The sequence below is a fragment of the Frieseomelitta varia genome, unplaced genomic scaffold (genome assembly GCF_011392965.1).
Source record: "Frieseomelitta varia isolate USP_RPSP 00005682 unplaced genomic scaffold, Fvar_1.2 scaffold_228, whole genome shotgun sequence".
Taxonomy (NCBI): domain Eukaryota; kingdom Metazoa; phylum Arthropoda; class Insecta; order Hymenoptera; family Apidae; genus Frieseomelitta; species Frieseomelitta varia.
Genome location: NW_025109955.1, coordinates 397,448 through 417,609, shown reverse-complemented (window position 1 = coordinate 417,609; position 20,162 = coordinate 397,448). Strand labels below are relative to the sequence as shown.

Genomic DNA, 20,162 nt, shown 5'->3' with positions numbered 1-20,162 from the left:
AGAGAATGAAGAGAGACATTACTCCCTTCCTACCGTTTCACAAATTTCACTTTGTTTCCAACGATGAATAAACGATAATTAATTGTCTGTGAGTAATGAGTTATTAAAATTTGTTCCTCATCATTTGCCTCGAAATTGTTGGAAATTTTAGAAATAATACATCGCTATGTTCGGTATGATTTTGACAGGGTCTGCTTTTTTCCAGCGGGATAAAGACGCCGGGATAAACAACGGGATATCGATCGCGGGATAAGAATACGCTTTGTACAAACGCGTTTGGGAACAATTGGCGGTCTTTTCCGTCTGTAAGGCAATTACCCGCGAAATAAATTAACGTTATTTGCTGGAGAGACGTGGAAAGTATAGGGGCAAATCAAGCATCGCTAACGCGACACCCGACAAAAAGCCAATCAATTTGCAGACGGCTGAATAACGATAAAACGTTTATTACAAAACAGCCGAGTAATAGGAAAATATTGTTTTCACCGTTCACTGTTCTTTCTGCAACGATAGTTTCTCGCTTTCGTTCCCGATTCTAGTGTTGGGCAAAAATTGTTTCGAGCTGGCAAGCAAAAGGAAAAAAAAGAACACACGAACGAGTCGCTCGAGTTTATATCGTTGAAATCAATTTAAATCAAAATTTTCACTAAAGAGAAAATTTTGTCTATACGCGACGTCTTGGACGAATTAGCGAATTTAACGTTTCTCGCACGTACATGCGTGAAATTCGAAAATCTGATCAGACATTCGAATAACTATCCTTTTGTTTTTGTCACTTTTCCGAATTGAAAGTGAAAATGAGAAATGGAAACGTGTCAGTTCTGACACGCAACAGATATGATCCATCCCGGGGCAAAGAGATCAACCGTGTCAAGAAATTCTGCAAAAGAGGACTGTACAATTCACTCTGCGGTTGGTGAAAAACGAAAGTGTGTTATGTCAATCAATACGGTGCTATCTATTTTCTTTCACATCGCTGTCAGATCCAGCAACGAAAGTTGAACTTACTTAAAATTTCGTGCTGTATTCATATTTGTACACGATCTTTGTAATGGAGAAAATTTTATCTGCTCCTAACAAAATTATTAATATTTAAATATCATCACATTTAAAATATATAATAATAAATAATAAATAAAAATATAAAAATTAAAATATATATAAAATTTAAAATATGTAAAATTATAAAAATTATTTATTACGACGTACACGTAATTTAAAAAACTTGTTTTGTTAAATAATAATTTGTCAAAATTATTATTTATTATTGCTCCAGTCATACTACTTTTGCATCACATTTTAATACTCTACCCAATATTCCAAAAACCTAATATTCCAATATTCTAATGCTTATCTAATGTCCAATAATCCAACTCCAACTCCAAATTTGCGGAAAATTCGTAACTACCTAATTCCAATCTTCGATGGAACACACGTCGATATGTAATGTACACAATACGTTTTTCGAAAAACCATAAAACGAAGAAAAACACGTTCTTTACGGGCCTTGCCTAGACAGTTTCAGCAAGCGATTTCGTTGCGCAACGGTTTCGTTTCGGCGGTGCGCGGTTCGATGGAAATCGACGAATCGGCAGCTAAGCGGGTTAAGGAGACGTTACTTTCGCAACGCGGTTAGACAGAGCCAACGACACAGAGCAGCCGGCTGCTTCCTCAACATCGATTATTCCCCCCGTTCGATATATAATCGGGGCGTGGATCGCCGGTTTAATCATACCGACCGCAGCGTTCGAGTCGAACGTTTCGATTTTTACCCGATCGAATTCCGATCGTGTCCCTCCCTCCCTCCAGTCATGGCTTTGTCTCGTCTCGGCGTCTGTCTGCTCTGCGCGTACGTCGTGTGTCAGTTCGGCTCGATCGTTGCGCGAGAGATTTATCAAGCAGACGATGATCTAGCTGTGGCAGCCACTCACCATGGCCATCATCACGAGGAAGGCGGCGGTGGAGAGCATCACTCCGACCACCATAGCAAACACGGTGAGAAAGGCGACAAAGGTTACAAATCGTCCCATCATCACGAGAAAGGCGAGAAGGGACACCACGACAAGGATCAGCACAGTGGCCACTACGACGAGCACGAGGGCCACAAGAAGAGCCATCATCACGACGACGGTTATTACTCCGAGCACCACAAGGGCGAGAAGGGCGAGAAAGGGCACAAGTTTCACGAGGAGGGTCACTATGGAAAGGGGCACAAGACAAAGGGGCACCACGAGGTGCACAAGTTAGACGAGTACAAGAAGGACAAGGAGTTCTTCGACGAGCATCACGATTCCGGGCACCACGAGGACCATGGCGGACACCATCACGAACACGGTCACAAGAAGGGCGGGCATTTCAAGAAGGGACACCACGACCACGGTGATCACGAGGATCATTACGGGAAGAAGGGACATCATGAGAAGGGACATCATCATCACGATCACAAGGGACACAAGAGCGAAGGTGGACACGATGAACATCACAGTCATCACTCTCACCATGGAAAGAAGGGGGGACACGACGACCACAAGTCGTGGGGATTCAAAAAAGGACATTGAATACTTGGACGATTCATATTGATTTGTTGAACGTTTTGTTGAGATTGAGCTTTGTATCTGATGAAAATAAATGTAATTTTTCAAAGAGTCACGCGTTGAGTGGAATTACCTATTTATTGACCAAGATGATATCTGATTCGTTTGTAGAAGTTTATGCAAGAGGTAGAATCAGTTAACCACATGCTTTACAATTTTCTTTCCAATATTCGTATTATTGTAATTGTAACATTATGTCAGATATAGAACATTGTAACTTACACTTGTCAATGTCCGATTTAAAGAAATTAAATTTAACTGCAATTTTCTTTGTAATAATCTCAACTTACACTACGAATATGGCTCGATGTTACAAGACGAGGGATTAATATTATGGAATAAATATTAAAATACTTGGATCTTCTACAATTATCCTCTAAAAATCCTTTATAATTATTTGCAATAATTACTTCACTGAATTACCACTAATTATTGCAAATATTTTCCAAATTATGATTAAGTTTGTTTCGTCACAAATTCTATTAAAACACGACAAGCTTTTTTTAGTAAAACCTTCAAATAATTGGGAGAGCGTTACGATCTAAAACCCGGGACAATATCCTCGTAGCATTTGACAAATCTGCAATGGGATTTGCAATACTTTCCTTTTTTGCGTTGGAAATGTTACGGTAGATCAGCAACCCTCCAAAAGAAAAAGATTAGGTCGATAACACTTTCTAGGCTTGTATTTTCTAGTTACGTCATTCGATTAAGTAACAGCGTTTTCACTGAAACAATTTCAATTTCGCATTTCCAAATGCCTCTGACGTGCTTCGAGTATTAAATATCAATTATCTTTAATTTAAATATCTTATTAATTTTAAATATTAATTTAAATCTTAATTAAATTAACATTGCTCCTGCTGAAAGGTACGATAAACAGTCAACTTCCTTTATTTCGATTTTCACACATTTACCGAAAAATTTGTCGAAAATCCTCGTAATTCTATATAAATATTCAAAGTGTGCAATTTTAAAATAAAATTTAATGACTGCTTCTATTTCTATTTTTTCAATCGTACATATAAAAATATGAATTCGTATAAATCAGTTTTGAAAAAGTTCGTGTAAACTGAAGCGGGAATCATTGTATGAACGGATTCGATCGAATTTATCAAACAACAACGCCAACAAAAACTGGCAAATTTACAACTCATTAATTGTAGATTTAATTGTAGAACTTTGTCCCATTGGGATTTATTCGTTCGACAATTATATTTATATTATGCAACGCAGTATAGATAAAACACTGACGTAGCTTAGAAAATCATGGCTTGCAAAGTACAATAAACAATAAAACGTTTCAATAATCTCCTTTGCGAAATTTGTGCGCTCTGTTCGACTTCGAATCTTCTTCGACGCTGTGATCCACGTGGCTCGAATAATACGATTCCTCGCCTTTTTCAGCCCGATGACCTTGATCCTGGTTGTCACGACGTCCCTTATCGTATCTCCCTTTCTTTCCTCGATCTTGATAATCGTGACCGGAGGAATGGCTACCGCCTTTCTTGAAATCAGCCTCGTCGCTCTTGTCACCTTTGTCGAATTCCTCGTACTCCTCGAAATGACCTTTCTTATGGTCATCGCCGTAGAAGTCCGTCTCCTTCTTGTACTCGTCCTTGTGAAAGACATTGTGGTAACCATTAGTTCTATGCCCCTTCTTGTGGTACGACGAGTGTCCGTAACTACCGACATCTTTGAATTTCTCCGCCTCATCGTAGGAACCGTGCTTTTCAACTTGGGCAGCGTGTCCTTTCGCGTGTTCGCCGTTGTTCTCGTAGTATCCTGGACATATTTGATCATAATTCAGGGAACGCGGACACGTTTCATTCTAATACAATTGGTAATTCCAATTTTAGTTTCTTCATTTATAAACATTCGCTGTTGTTAACATTCGTTCTTCCCTTTGAAGCCATCGCTGAACAAGCAATCAAATGTTACGCGAAAATGAACATGCTACGTTATATTACGTGAAATGTATAAAAATTATGTCAACGTAATATTGTCCCAGAATTTAAATTTAAAAGAGGCAAGTTATTGTAGTTTTAGTGAAAAATTGTTGCTCGAAAATGTGAGTAATATTATTGAATAATTATCAACGTGCCGATAATGCAGCGTTAAATAATAAAACAACTCAAATAGTTACGTTAACAATGGCCGATAGCAGTGAAAGCGTTAAGGATAAAAATATGGTTAAATAATATAAAGGTTGCACGAAGCTACGATCTTTGAGAGTGGTTAGTACCATTAGCATTAAAATAGTAAGAGTGGAGTTACATATATGTAGAGCGAAACACATGTAAATCGGGAAATATCTACTTGAGAATTCAGGTAATTTCAAAAACTTTTACGTCTATTTTAGTTCTTACAATATAAAATTTAAAAATAGACGAACTCTATGAATACATAACGAACTTTTAGTCCAGATCCAAATTGTAAATTAAATGAATCCAAATTTGGTTTAAAAATTTTTCCTATTTATACGTTGACCTTTCTAAACCGAAAAAGAATTTTCCCGACCCAATACTTCTGAAACGTTCTTTGACAGCCATAAATGTTAAGTCCAATAATATAGAATTAACTGAAGAATATCAGAACCAAATAATATCATTAATCGGTAACGTTGAATAATCTTTAACAGTCACAACTTCCAATCCAAAATCCTTTATCCTTTCTCCTAGACAATTTGAAGTTACAATTTGGTCACAAGTTAAAGACCATACAAATGAAACGTGAGAATCCTTAACGAAATACCAGAATCAAACAGCAGAGTGGCTCAACGTCGCCGATAACATTAAGCAATCCTCAACATCTGCAATTTAACTTACAATCCAAATTTACCCCAATGTAATTTACCCTTTACAACAAACCTTCCTCGTGTTCGCTGTCGTCGCTACCAGCCTCCGTTTCACTCGACTCTCCCTCCTTCTCATATTTCTTCTCTCCCTTCGTCCCATCCTCCGAATACTCTTCATTCGCGTTCTTCTCTCCTCCCCCTTCCTCCGCCAAACCACCGTTACCCCTTGGAGTGAATTCACCAACTCCCTCGCGACCATGCTCAAACGTCTCCACCGAACCAGCGTGAGACTCGCCGTGAATGTCTTCATCCCCGACACCGTCTGCGTGATCGCTCTCTTCATCCTCTTCGTCCTCCTTACTCTCCTCGTTATCGCGGTCCTCTTCAACGCTCTCTTGCCGCGTAGTTTCTTCCTTCTCGCTGCCCTCGTCAACGTGATGCGAGACGGGAAGCGCAACCGGCTGTTCCAACGATTGCTCGTTACGGTAATTGGCAGTTCCTTGGTGGCTGGGGCGCGGAACATCCAGCGCGGTTACGTAGGGGTGTAGGAACGTTGTTGCAGGAACAGCGGGCGCAACAGGTGTAGCGACGTACTGCACGGCCGGTGCATGATAGTAACGTCCACTTCCGTGATTGGTGTACCGCACGTAGTAAACCGGAAGACCCTGTTGCTGATTGTACGCGTACCCGATGCTCGAACCACCGTTCAGATCTCGCGCAATCATCTTCGTCAACGTCGTGCGTCCCGCTGTCGTCGCTGAAACAGCGTCGCTCTGACGAGCCACAAGAAACACGCACAACAACGTTTTGCATAGCACGTGGAGACAGTACGCGCACGTAGATGCTGGTTTAGGCTGGTTTTGGTGAATAGCTCGGAGAGTTGGTTTCATGCTTCGAGCGACCATTGAAGTTGCCAAATTTAGAGAATATCAATACGAACGTTTAATAAGTCGATTGAGTGCCAAGTCTAACGAATTAAAAATTACGGAACGGAGAAAATTGGCTCTTCTAGTGGCCGCTAAATTTCGCCAAATTTCTCGAAAGGTCCGATCTCAATGTTCAAGCTCGAATAACGTTGAAGAACGTTTTAATTCGACGAACTTAACTCTTCGATTGGCTACTGAAAGTTTCGAAAAGTTCGAGAATATTATTAATGGAACGATAAATTAAGAACTTTCCATGTTGTATTCTCCTTGTTGAAACTAAAGTGGCCACCGCGAGCATCAAAACCTCGTTCGCAAACTTCGGTGTCGAAGTCAAGCGCTGTCGCTTTCCAACGTTGCTAGACGCACCAAACGGCTCAGAGGGCAAAGAAATCAAACGCTCGCGTAACTAATCTCGTGGTCTGCGTTATCGTCGGTGAACCGGAATGCACACTGGCGTGTCCATGAATCGGCGGCTTCGCCTTATATATACACGTGGCTCGTCGTCGGGTGAATAAGGGATCGTAGAGTGGAACCGGAGAGTATTCCACGGCCGAGCTCGATAATTCAAGTACACCCGTGTTATTGACGGCTGCTCGGCCTGTTTGTCGGGCATTCTAGAGAAGCATAGGTGCATTCGCGTAATGCAACGCCATGGGACTGGCATCGGCACGCCGTGCGATCGCTCGTGCACCCTCCAGTCATCGTCACTCACGATCCTATTCTGTTTTGACGTTAAACAGCGGTCCCCCGGTTCTTTACGTTACAGCTATTGCATAATACATTGGACAGAACAGTATTTTCACGAAGAGTAGAAGTTCCTTTTTATTCGTATATTTTCTAATATTATATTTTTAATATTTTATCAATGTTTCTTATTAAGATTGGAACAAACGATCTTTCCTCAGAGAAATGAAAGTGCAAGTGTTCAAAAAATTTGCTTCTGTCTGGAAATTTGTAAAAATTTCTATGAAAAATGACGAATTCCTCCGGTAATTATTATTTGGATGCCATAGACATCTCTTAAACGAGAAGTGCAAGTGATTCGTGCAAACATCTTCTTTTCAACGTATAAAAATATACAATGTGAAACGAAAATTATTTATAACTTTATAAAAAAAAAAAAAAAATAAAATAAATTTTAAAAAATTTGAAATTGTTAATTTGACAAATTAAAGGAGTATCACCTATCTCAAAAATTATACTTAGGTCGGATTGAACTGAACTTATTAAATAAATAGAAGTTGCACGTTTGAATTTAACAGATTATCGTTGTCTTTGCAAAACGAAATCGCATTCAAATGCAATCGCGAAAATTGAGCGACGAACGCGAAATTCTGAAATTTTGTGTAATTTGAGATTTTTAATAACGACAAGTCCGGTTCGTGTGAAGTTCTATTTCACGCGAACTCGTTCGACGAGCGTGAAAAGGAAGCCAGCGGCGATCGGCGCGGCAATTATTTGCTGCCCGATGTTTCTGCTTGATTGGTTCCGCAGAAATCGAACTGAGGAATTTTAAAAACCGATTTTTAAAAACCCGATAGAACCGAGCACGGCCAATGTGCAAAACACGATGAGTCTAATTGAAGCACACGCCTCGTAAAAGTGCGATGAAAAGAAAGATCGGGTGTTATGTAATGGAATTTTCATGGTGTTACAAATTCACTAGCGTAGTATTAAACAATTAATATGAAAGTTTGTCCCTTATGTTTTATAACTAGGATTCTTCCCTAATGTTTTGTAACTATGATCCTTTTATTTCTAAATTATTATCTGTATATACTATTATACTGTTATACATAAACTATTATATATTATTATATATTATATATTATTTTATATTTATTATATATTATTTTATATTATTATATATTATTATTCACACTATTATATATGCCATTATAATTCCACTTATTTTTAATTAGAGAATAAAAATCCGTAGTTGAAATTATCAATTGCGAGAAAATTTGAAGATGATTCTTTTGTAAGAAGGATCGAGAAACAAGAATATAATATATAGACAATTTACTTATAGACATTTCAGTAACATCAATATAAATTTATTGACACGTTAGTATTAACTCTTAACACGAGCTACTGTGCAAAGAATGAAATTTATATAAAAAGAAAGTTTATACGTGTATACAGTAAAGAACATAGGCTTCAAGAGAGAACTTGAATATCTAAAAATAGACTGCTGTACAAAATCAAACTTTTATAGATTACACAAATATATAAATTTTATATAGAATAAACTTTCTATTCAAATACAAATTTCAATGTACATTTATTCATCAAACGTATAAATACTTACGTATATTATATCTCGTGAGAAGTAAAGGATTGATGAGGATTTTGACAAATAAATACCAAACTAGATCCACTAATCTAGAAACATCCATAGGATTCGAACATTCGAGCAAACAAAACTATAAATTCCGTATAAATTTCGTATAAATTCCCTGCGAATAGATAATAGTTTCTCACAAAAGAAACCGCAATTATTACGCAAAGAACGCAAAGAAAAGTCGTTTGCCAAAAGCCTGCCTGCCGTTTCTCCAATCTCGCTAACACTTATTATCCACTCGAGGCCAGCTCAGTTTCACTCGAGTCGCATAGGAGCGTTGAACGATTGACCACGGGACCTTGAAAGCACGACTGGCGAAAGAACCCTGAGGTCACGCGAAAATTTCATAAGAATCGTCGAAACCTCCGGCGAGGGCCTGTTCTCTCGGATGCATTCCACCTGTAGCCATCCTGAACGAGAGGCGAACGTGTCGATCGCTCGACCGGGCCGCATGACGTATAAAAGAGCTCGGCCGATCGAACAGCGATTACAGTAGAGTCGAAAGTGTTTCCACGAACTGGCGCGCCTTGAACTGATATTTCGAAGGGACTCGAAAGGAATTCGATATTAAATTCGACTCTCAAATTTCGAAATATCATTTATTCGAGCGTCTACGCAATTTAATTTCGAGTCTGAAAATTTCGAGAAAAATAACGAGGATAATATCGTTTAGTCAATACAAGTTTCGAGTTAAAGAAAGAAGAAGACGTGTATTGAAATTGAAAGTTCTAATTTGAGGGAATTAAATACATTCTCCTCGAACAATAAATATGACGAATAATCAGAGCAACATCAGAGTCACGCACACGACGTAAATCTGAATTGCAAATTTGAAAAGATAAACAAAAATACAACATTTTAAAACAAATTTTACAACGCGTTATATGCTGTACAATCTTGACTTGAAAATTTAGGAGCTGAACAACTTCTAAAGTCAAAATATTCGCGACTTTGTTAAAAAAAAAAGAAAAAAAAATGAAAGTAGTTTACGTAGCACTGTGCGTGTACGCATATTCGAGCGTAGCGATCACAATCACGCATGTTGATAATCCGTATATGTGGAAGATCTCTGAGGATATTGAAACGAGTCAACGTTCCAAAGAAACCGACGACGAACCAGTTGGAATAAGTTTCCAAAAGAAATTAATCCCCATAAGAGAACCACGAATTGGCAAAAATTTCCAAACACTTCGAATGCCTCTGGAACCGGACGCAGAAATCTTACCGGCCCACTACACGGGCATCAAGCCTCCCGGAGTCGATCACATGGAACTGAGACACGCAGACACCCGAATCGTTCCCAAAATCGAGTCTCTGAAAACCTTTGAACAAGCTGAAACTCAACGACCGTCAGAGCACCAAGAATCTGACAGTTTGACTGGCGAGAAATCCCAGAAAGATGACACTCTGAGGAAGACAACGAAGACGCAACGTGAGGAAACTGGTGGAGAGAAGAAACCTCACGAAGGGAGGAAGAACGAGTCAAACAAACAGACAGAACAGATTGGAAGTAAAGAAGGAAATAATAACAAGGAGAAAGATCGCGGCCAGGTGGACCGTAAGGTGGCTGGTTATCGCAACATTTATCACAAAGACGAGTACAAGAAGGACCACGATTTTTATGACAACGACGATCACGGCGGTCACTCGAAGAAACATGGAAATTACAGGGAGAAGTATGTCGCCAGCGAAGGGGCGTTCAATAAGGGTAGCGCTCGCGATTCCGGTTTCGACGAGGCAGAACTCCGCGAGCAGGGAATATCGGGCGAATCCCGAGCTGGTGAGGAAACCAAGGCTCACGAGACCCGGAATGGCCGCGATGGATTCTTTAAAAACTTCCACGGGTTTCGCGAAGCGGGTAGCCAGAAACGACGGTAAAAGGTTTGGCTTCGGCCAACGTAGACGAAAGCGCGCTAACTTTTATATACTTTCCGCGTGTGCGTTTCACGGACGTATGAAACTATCATGTTTGTGCAAAGAGAATGTGTACGTGCGCAGGGAGAACGTATCTGTTCAAATAAATTTCAGATTTCCTTTCAGTTAATCGAGGGCAAGGAGACTTTGCTCGTACGTTGAAGCTTTTACGAAAAGCAACGTCGCGACAGAATTTTCGCAGTTCAGAAGATTATCCTTTCATTTTGCTATTATAAATTATATTATAATTTATAAATTATAAATTATAAATTATATCATAAATTATATTATAATTTATAAATTATAAATTATATTACAAATTACTCTTATAATTATAAATTACTAGAGATAGTAAGAGAGATACAGGAATCAATAAAGAATTTCAAGAAAAATTTTTTTCAGAATACAATTCACTGCGTCCCTCAATTGTTGTTTCTAGCGCGTACAGAAATTTTTAATTTGTTGCACGTGACGAACGTACTGATATTTATAATGCGATAAGCTACTGATTGAGAGAGATTTTATCACGCGCGATGCTGATTAATTGTTTAGAATTGTTATTGAAACGTATCTGGATAATTATAGCGGTGTTTGTAAGTAAATCTTGCCGCGAGCTTTCTCAAATTTCTGCCAATTCGCGCGGGTTTTGTATCGTATTTACCCGTAACACGAATATTTCATGAATATTTTATTATCGTATTTTCCGTGAATCTCGATTTCATACGTCATTTTCAATTTTTGATTTCGACGTTCCGCGATTTATTAATAACGCTTTTAGCGGGATTAACAAAATCCATCTTCTTGGAGAGGTAATTTTTCACTCGTTGAACGTTGGATTATTATCATTGTTCAAATCTTGTATATCCTCGATTATTGTGGACCAATCGTCCATTAATCAACACGAATTTCCCTTTCAGTCGCCTCTTACGACACGCAGGGATATTATGTTGAGCCTATTCTAACCCCGGAGAACGTAAAATGCAAATACATGCACGAATAAACATTTCCTGATTAGATTGTAAGAGTGTCTGACCCGACACGGCTCGTGGCTCATTCTACTTATAGTCGCGTGACCTGAATCACACAGCCTTTGACTAACATATCTTTATTGTACTTCCATATTCTATTAATTAATAACGAACTCGGTATAAAATTGAACAATTCGATGAGAAAATACACTTAGAGTAGTTTATGAAAATACTCGAAAAGCTGCAGAAACTATTTTTGAAGTATATCTAGAAATTTATATATCTAACATTGTAAAATATTTAGCGGAAGGAGTTCTTAAAAATATTTAGGAAGTCAATTATTCAACAATCTTTCGTCAACAGTAGTATAATCGATGTAATTGTTACACGTTTACAATATCTACAATATTAATAAAATTTTATAATGCTTCATATGATACACATAATATACGCACAGAAATTTTCCACGACAAATGTTCAAACACACTAAATATATCACAAAGAAAGTGACACAATTCAAAGAACGCAATATTTTGGAGTTATTGCTATAAGAATACTGCAGAAACAATCATAAAAATTTTATTTACCGATTCTCGTAATTTGGCGAATAGAAAGGAACCATGTTGCTCTTCCTGATTCGCGTGAAACTTTATTCGCTGTATTCTACAAACACCTCTTATACTGAATATAATAAATGATAAAATTTTTCGATGAAATGCATATTAATAAGGTAAAAAGTGTATTGCTTTGAATTGCGTTATTTCTTCAATCAAGTCAATACCTAATTCAAATTAATGGTCAAAACCAGTTTCCTACATCCGATAGAAAAAAAGAACCATGTTGTTGTTCCCGATTCGTGTGAAACTTTGCTGTATCCTATAAATACCTCTTATGCGAATATAATAAAATTTTGCAATCAAATTCAGATTAATAATGTAAGAAGCGTATTATTTTGAATTGCGTTGTTTCTTCAATCAAGACAATACCTAATTCAAATTAATAGTCAAAACCAGTTTCCTACATCCGATAGAAAAAAAGAGCCATGTTGTTGTTCACGATTCGTGTGAAACTTTGCTGTATCCTATAAATATCTCTTATGCGAATATAATAAATTATAAAATTTTGCAATCAAATTCACATTAATAACGTAAGAAGCGTATTACTTTGAATTGCATTATTTGGTATTTCAATTAACAATTTGGAATTGCGTATTACTTTTAATTATATAGGTATTTCAATTAACAAGACAATACCTAATTCAATAGTCACTTTCTTCGTCACGTACATAGGTATATAACTTTTGCCAAGACACCTCTCAATTTATTCTCTCACTTTAATGTGAAATCAACAGAGAAATCAATTCTCCTCCTCCGTTCCGTGTTTTTCTCCAACTTGATTAGAGCAGCAACGTATATATATATGTATATATGTACATACATCGCGAGTATTTCTCATTTCGAGTGTCATCGATTCAACGAACGAACCCTGCGCGGTATCCAAAATATACTCCCGCGTTTATCGCTGGTTCATCAGGAACGTATTGTTCGGCTCCTTGCCCCCTCCCCCTCCCGCCGTTGGTTTTATTTCGCACGAAGGTGGCTCGATGTTTCGCGCGTGCACGGGATCGTCTCGTTTCGCACGTCAGCGGAGTCCTTGATTAATGGATATTAATAATGCTCGGCATTGTTGCGCCGATAAATTGCAATCTTTTGGCGTATCCGATGAAATGAGAATAAAAGACGGTAATTGATGCAAGCGCGTTCGCCTCTGTACATGCATAGCATACACGTATATATACACGCGTAAATACAAAGAGAGAGAGAGAGAGAGAATTTTCTCATTCAAGCACATAATGCTTTGTAGCCTTCGTGTAGCTGCATGTTCTTTCTAAAATGGACAGACAGCTTCGTCTTTCCTTTTTCTGTTTTCTTTTTTTTCCTTTTTTTTTTTCATTTTCGAGAACGTCTCGTTTTTGACGTTTTGCGTTTCATGGACAGTTGCTGAGAATGTAGTAGTTGCTGTTACAAGTTACAATGTGTGCATAGGTATTATATTACGCACGATAATTATAATGGTGATTATAACGGTATTAATGGTATGGTAATGATAAGACAAGATAATGAGGAGACAAGATCTCTAATTTTGAATTGTTATTATAATATATTATATTAATTTTCTCAATGTTTAGTAAGGCAGGTTTCAGTGATATATATGATAAAATTTATTACATTCTTTTTTATTATACTTGTACGTGAGCAAATTATTTAAAGGTAGCTGTAAATCGAGGAATACATTACATTGTTTTATATTTCTACGACACTATTGTAATTAATTAAGCACCGTTCGATTTAAGCATAATTGTTGAATTATATCAGTCTCTGGTGTTTAAACTGTTTTATCTAGTATTTCTACAATTTTGAGATTGATGAATGATGAACCTTCGATCCACTCGAATTTCAGACGGGTACCTAGTGAATTTTATTAAAAAGCATATATTTATATCCTCTAAAGAGAGAGAAAGAGAGAGAGATAATTACAGAAAATTTCAGTCAAATTATATATAAAAAATAATTTCGTTGTCATCGGACTGCAAATTCGATATAATGAAAGAAACGAAATGGCAGAACAGATTTATCGCAGAGACATCGAACGTTAATAACGAACGAGCTACGCTTTGTACCTTTGTTCCATACATTTTCGAATTCTCGCGTTTTATCGTATATTTCCTTGCATCCCCGTACTATAAAATTCGCCGCAAGCGGCCGCGATCTAATTATCGCGAACACAAACCCTTTGTCTGAAGGGAGAAGTTCACAAAGGAGAGAAAAGATTCCATTTAAATCCAAACATTTACAACCGAAGCGGAATATTCGCAAAGCAACCTTTAATAAAATCAGAAACATGTAAGTTACGTAAAACAAGCCAGTATCCGGTGACCCATTTAACCATTTCTGCACTTCTATTTTCCCAACCTTTACGTCCCTCTATCTTGCACACACGTTCACGTTCACGTTCACGCGCGAACGTACGATTCGCACGGTATTTACCTATGTATCGTACATGCCACACGTGTCTCGGCTGTGTGATACCTAGACGTACATTCTGTCTCAAAAATCTCAATACCTAAGACACACTTTACGCGACAAGGAGTTTACAGAATGTTTCCGAAATAATTGCGGTTCAAGAAGGTGAACCTACGTGAAAAAGTGTGTCGAACAATTTCTATTTATTTTATTTTATTTTTATTTAAGGCTTGGCTTGCGAAAAAGTTAAATTCACGCGTGATCGTCTAAATTCCATTTTATAAAAAAAAAAAAACGCTTAAACTCCGTTTTCTTGAGAAACGAGAGACGAACTTCTGAACAAATTTCATTCACATTCTCGACTTAATTCCTTTAATTTTTTTTTTTTTTTTTTGTATCACTATACTGGGATCGCGATTCTTGTTAATACGTATTAACAATTGTACAAAATACAAACACGCGTGATTTGAAAATTTTGATTTTACATCGCGTATGTCAAGAATAAAATTTCGAACGAGAGTGTATACACGTGCACGTTCGTAGATAAGACGATAAATCCTGTCTCTGTGCACACACGACTGCGAATTCTTTTAGTTATGTGTACGCGTGTGTGCGCACGTACACGTACAAGCAAACACACGTGAAGAAAGGTGGCGTGCACAGAGGTGAATTCTGCATGAATATGTATGCACGCGTGAACGTGTACGTGCAGGTACATATGTAGATACCCGTATATCGGAGGCGATGAAACGTGGTGCGAGCAATACATAAATCAGTTGGTCCGCCGGCTGCCATATCATTTTGTACAACAGCCATGAATGAATAGAGCCGTGTTTGAGTTATCGTTTTACCTGCTCTTTCAAAATCCGACGCAGCCCGCGGGATCCTCTCGTACATTTATCTATTTCGCGCATTACGCGTATCGCGGGGCTCGTACTACAACTCGTACAGTTGTAGAGCTAGACAAAGATTTTTTAATGAAAAAAATCAGAAACGAAAGTTACACGTTGGCGAGTTAACGATTACTTGGTAAAATTTATCAACCTTTATTTCTAAAACTATTCTCGTTTATCTCGCTGATAGCGAGGTGATCATCTGTCAACATTTCGACGAAATGTGATATTTTTTTTACTTATAAATATGTTGCATTTTATTTTAAAATTTTGTATTTCGACAAAGCATTCACCATGGCTTGAATAAAAAATTTGTACGAATCAAATAGTAAATTATATATATGAAAATATGCTTAGATTGGTTGTACAGTGAGAGCTAAAATTAAGAAAATTAATGTAGTGTACAAATATTCATAATATTTATAATATTCATAATATCTGTTGATGGTAATTTTTCTATATACTAAATTTTCTATATACTAAATTTTAAGAAATCTAGTTTAAATTCTGCGGTATATTCTGTTTCTGAATTGTCACGTACCAAAATTACATTCTATTGAAAATAAGTGAGTATAATACTTTTAAGTATCGAACGTTTTAGAAATCGTTAGATGATAGATTCTGTGAAATTTGCGATCTTTTCAGTACGAAAATTCTGAAGTAAGTGCCGAGTGATTAGACACAATTCTCTTCAGAGTCCTGAAGAAACTCCACGGCTAGATTCTCGGTTTTACTGTAACATTTTTCTAAACATTTGCTGCGATTTCTCATATTTATTAAGGACTCGGTTGGCTAAATCACGGAAAGCTAAATAGCTAAATAGCCTATCTAAAATCGCCTCGTAACAAACAAACGTACATAAAAAGTGAGGTTGTTTTCAACATTCACGAGAAACGTGACATAATCGATAATTACGCCAATAACAATTCGCCAACTCCAATGTCTCGACATCGTGTCGGATCGACGAAACGAAAGAATTAATCCGATTGTAATTATTAATATAATACACGTCGAGGCAGCGTTAAATCATATTAATATCATGTTAAAAAAAAAAAATAATTCACATCACAGACAATGACATGACGACGACGATGATCGTGATAATGACATCGAGTGCCATCGAGTGCTACCTGGATAATGCGTGTTCGCTGTTTATTTCGACGACGATCAAACGATTCCACGGTTATCCAATTTGCGGCAAATATTTTATCGCGTTATTAATCCGTCTCTTTGGCGCGGATTCTGTCTCGTAAACACGTTGATTAAAATATACATATACATGTACACATATATATATATATATATATATAGGTTTTGTTCGATTTGAAACGATCAAGGTAAAAGCAAATCCTCCTTGTGCTTGGTTACACGTGTAAGACAGATATAATTCGAGAGATGTAACACGGGCCATTGAAGGAGGATGTTATTTTATATCGGGAAGAAACGCTGAACGAAATGAAATGGCCACGTCGCTTTTGAAAATGTATAGAAGTCCCATCCTCGGATGCCTGAGTCGTACAGCCTCGAGATACAGTGGGATTGGATACAGAAAGGCAACTTTTCATTTTACGGCGGGAAATCTGCGAGTGAAATGCAGCGTAGGTGTACCTTTCCTTTTTGTTTTTTTAACCGCGAGAAGCCACGGTTCAATCTGGTGATGGTTACGGTTATAACCTGCGTAGAAATACAATTACATCATTTGTAACTTACTTTTAATTCAATGGTTGAAAAGCGTTGCAAAACACGTATTTCTCGTTCAATTTTCGCACGAAAATGATAATTTGAAAACTAAATTATTGACACGAAGATGTTGAAACTAAATTTTTACACTAAATAATAAAATTAATAAAATTAAATGATATATAAATAATAAAATTAAATTTTCAACGAAATTACTAATTCTGGTACAAAATTACAAGTTTGCTGACAGGTTAAATATACACTTTCGTAATTTAACTGGGACAGATTCGTTTTCTCGAACTTTTTGTACTATATTTAATTATCAAATATGTATTAGAGAAGGTGAAGAATGTCTTTTTTGAAATCCTGTAACTTTGTTTTCATAATTACTGAGAAATATTTATTTTTAAATTCATCACGGTAAATGCAAAAGAAAAATGAGTATTCTTAGATGAAAATTATTGTCACAATAGAAATGTCTCAATTATACAGATTGAAGAAAATTTTTCGTCTTCTCTCAGTAACCTTCTATCACACAAAACATGGAAACAAAGTTATTGAATTAATAAAATATAATCAAGCTTCTACTGTAATAATCTAATAGTAGATTATGATCTATTTTTTCACAGTAAAATAAATAAATAAAAAAAATTAAACATATACTCTTAATAAACAGAGATAAAATCTGATTTATACAACACAAACATTTTCCCAAAAATTCAAACACTTGCAAACGATCCAAATAATCACAATCCTCTATGTATTTTTGCCAAAGACAAACAATTAAGCAATAACATTTCCCCAGGATGATTCACCTTTCAGAACTCGTTTGGCTGTGCCACCCGTGGCACATATTGAATTAACAAAATATTGTCAAGCTTTTACTGTAATAATTTAATAGTAGATTATGATCTATTTTTTCACAGTAAAATAAATAAATAAAAAAAACTAAACATATACTCTTAATAAACAGAGATAAAATCTGATTTATACAACACAAACATTTTCCCAAAAATTCAAACACTTGCAAACGATCCAAATAATCACAAACCTCTGTGTATTTTTGCCAAAGACAAACAATTAAGCAGTAACATTTCCTCAGGATGATCCACCTTTCAGAACTCGTTTGGCTGTGCCACCCGATTACGAGAACGTGGCGGACTTCATGTGCGAGGCGTACTACAAACACGAGCCGACAGTGCTCAACATCGGTCTCGGCGGCACAGAAGCGCCACCAATCTGGAGGAGCATGATGCTGGAGCAAGTGAGCGCCGGTTATTCCATCATCGCCGAGAATCGTGACAACTGTATAATCGGCGCCGCGTTAAATTGCATAATCGGTTGCAACGAATCGAAAAAGCTGTGCAAATTGTCGCGATGCTGCGACGACGGACCGATTCGCGACATCATCGAGTTCTTCGCTTTCGTGATCGACGCGCCTAAAATCTGGCAACGTTTCCCCGTCGAGAACGTGGCGTTCGAGCAGGCCAGCTTAGCGGTGGACTGTGATTATCGAAGGTTAGGAGTTGCCAAGAGATTGCTCCAGGAAAGTTGGCACCTGTCACGCGACTGCGGCTACCGTTTGTTCAGGCTCGACTGCAATAACAGGTGAGTCGAGTCTCGTTTCTAAACCAATTCGAACACGCACGCACATACACACACACACACACACACACACACACACACACACGATTCAACGAAATTTGTTTCTCGCAGCTATTGCGCGAAGATAGCTCAACAATTAGGATGGCAGATGGTTTGGAGTATGCCGTTTTGCCAGTACGTCAGCAACGGCAGAGTTGTGTTCCAACACGTCCAACAGCCACATTCTGAGTGCCGCGTTTACATTGCTCTGTCTCCCTCACGAAAACTGTAAAACTAGTTCACGTTCTGCATCGTTTTCACATTGAAAGAACAAAAAAATTGAAATAAATATTCCTTTGTAGCTGAAATTGTCAATTTTATAGCTCGTTTCCTCGTGTTAATATTCGTTTTAATATTTTCGTTTCATCGTTATTAACGTATGATCTCTCCTCTTTCCGAATGATTGAAAATTTACTTGTTGCAGTAAGAATGAGATCAAGACAAAATTCATATCTCGTTCGTGAGTGCAATTTTGCACGTGTATAGATGATTCTGGGAAGCTGAATAAGTGAGAAATAAGTGATATACAAATTCGAATTACGAACAACTTGAGAAGTTTCCAAGGTACCAAAGTTCTAGGGAAATTATCATGAATGTTACCCACTGTCGCGAATAGTTCCTTGAATCTAGCCAACGTCGTGAATCTTAACTGATTTTCAGAACTTTGGTGATGTTGGATGTACCGACTGGCTCTTAATGGAAAAAATAGCAGAATTAAAAGCAGAAAAGATAATTATACGAATTGCTAATTTCTCCACGAAATTTCATTGTATCCAGCGTAGCGATTGCTTTTGTGTCTCGTTCATCATTCGAATGCGAGAAATTTAAAATTTAATGTGTATAATCTATATAATATGTCAAACGTTTTACAGGGTAGACCGAAAATCACTTTCTATTAAAATAAATCCATAATTTTTATATTTAAAAAAAAATTTTTTCTTTTGCAGATTAAAATACACACAAAAGAAACATCTGAATTGATAAAATTAGTTTTTTTTTCTTGCACTTTGATAATTTATTAAAAAAAAAAAGTAGGTGAGAAGAAACGTTTGGCCCACCCTGTATCTCTTCAATTGCACTCGCCTAGTGTGCGATCTCGCACGAATATCCGCAGTCGATCAATTCGTCATAATTTGTAAATCGCAAGCTCAAAGACCGACTAACAAGACGAACTTGCGATACTGTCATCTCTCGAACTTCGAACTTTTTTCAATTAGAGAGAAAAGATACGGTTCGCCTCTGTCCTCGCCTCAGCGCCCGGATGAAAACACCCGAGTTCGATGACTCGGTTGGCCCCCATCGGCGGCGCGAAAGTTCGCCAATCGAACGGAATAAAGCGGCGGTAACATTCAAATGAAATTCTCTGATATTTGACTTGT

The 20,162-nt window shown here is 37.3% G+C and overlaps 4 protein-coding genes across 4 annotated transcripts; 3 read left to right on the top strand and 1 right to left on the bottom strand.

The window, feature by feature from the left end:
- Window positions 1-1,811: 1,811 nt before the first annotated feature.
- Window positions 1,812-2,659, top strand: LOC122527598 (histidine-rich glycoprotein-like). Its single transcript, XM_043651926.1, has one exon. It carries the CDS (start codon window positions 1,812-1,814, stop codon window positions 2,556-2,558), a length of 747 nt encoding a protein of 248 aa, XP_043507861.1. The 3' UTR covers window positions 2,559-2,659.
- Window positions 2,660-3,594: 935 nt separating this feature from the next.
- On the bottom strand, window positions 3,595-6,337 carry LOC122527618 (bone sialoprotein 2-like). Its single transcript, XM_043651960.1, has 2 exons — window positions 5,465-6,337; window positions 3,595-4,379 (listed from the first exon to the last, which is right to left on the bottom strand). Exons 1-2 carry the CDS (start codon window positions 6,294-6,296, stop codon window positions 3,898-3,900), a joined length of 1,314 nt encoding a protein of 437 aa, XP_043507895.1. The 5' UTR covers window positions 6,297-6,337; the 3' UTR covers window positions 3,595-3,897.
- A 3,079-nt stretch (window positions 6,338-9,416) lies between these two features.
- Window positions 9,417-10,756, top strand: LOC122527619. The gene has a single exon (XM_043651962.1). It carries the CDS (start codon window positions 9,637-9,639, stop codon window positions 10,537-10,539), a length of 903 nt encoding a protein of 300 aa, XP_043507897.1. The 5' UTR covers window positions 9,417-9,636; the 3' UTR covers window positions 10,540-10,756.
- A 4,492-nt stretch (window positions 10,757-15,248) lies between these two features.
- LOC122527597 lies at window positions 15,249-19,065 on the top strand. The gene is made up of 3 exons (XM_043651925.1): window positions 15,249-15,278; window positions 18,242-18,747; window positions 18,856-19,065. Exons 1-3 carry the CDS (start codon window positions 15,249-15,251, stop codon window positions 19,013-19,015), a joined length of 696 nt encoding a protein of 231 aa, XP_043507860.1. The 3' UTR covers window positions 19,016-19,065.
- Window positions 19,066-20,162: the final 1,097 nt, after the last annotated feature.

Bases quoted from the DNA above. Each gene is read 5' to 3' on its own strand.
- LOC122527598 (XM_043651926.1), top strand. From the start codon at position 1,812: ATGGCTTTGTCTCGTCTCGGCGTCTGTCTGCTCTGCGCGTACGTCGTG.
- LOC122527618 (XM_043651960.1), bottom strand. From the start codon at position 6,296: ATGGTCGCTCGAAGCATGAAACCAACTCTCCGAGCTATTCACCAAAAC. The intron at 4,380-5,464 runs GTTTGTTGTAAA...AAATATGTCCAG, and splicing joins CGACAGCGAACACGAGGAAG to GATACTACGAGAACAACGGC.
- LOC122527619 (XM_043651962.1), top strand. From the start codon at position 9,637: ATGAAAGTAGTTTACGTAGCACTGTGCGTGTACGCATATTCGAGCGTA.
- LOC122527597 (XM_043651925.1), top strand. From the start codon at position 15,249: ATGTATGCACGCGTGAACGTGTACGTGCAG. The intron at 15,279-18,241 runs GTACATATGTAG...ACATTTCCTCAG, and splicing joins GCGTGAACGTGTACGTGCAG to GATGATCCACCTTTCAGAAC. The intron at 18,748-18,855 runs GTGAGTCGAGTC...TGTTTCTCGCAG, and splicing joins AGGCTCGACTGCAATAACAG to CTATTGCGCGAAGATAGCTC.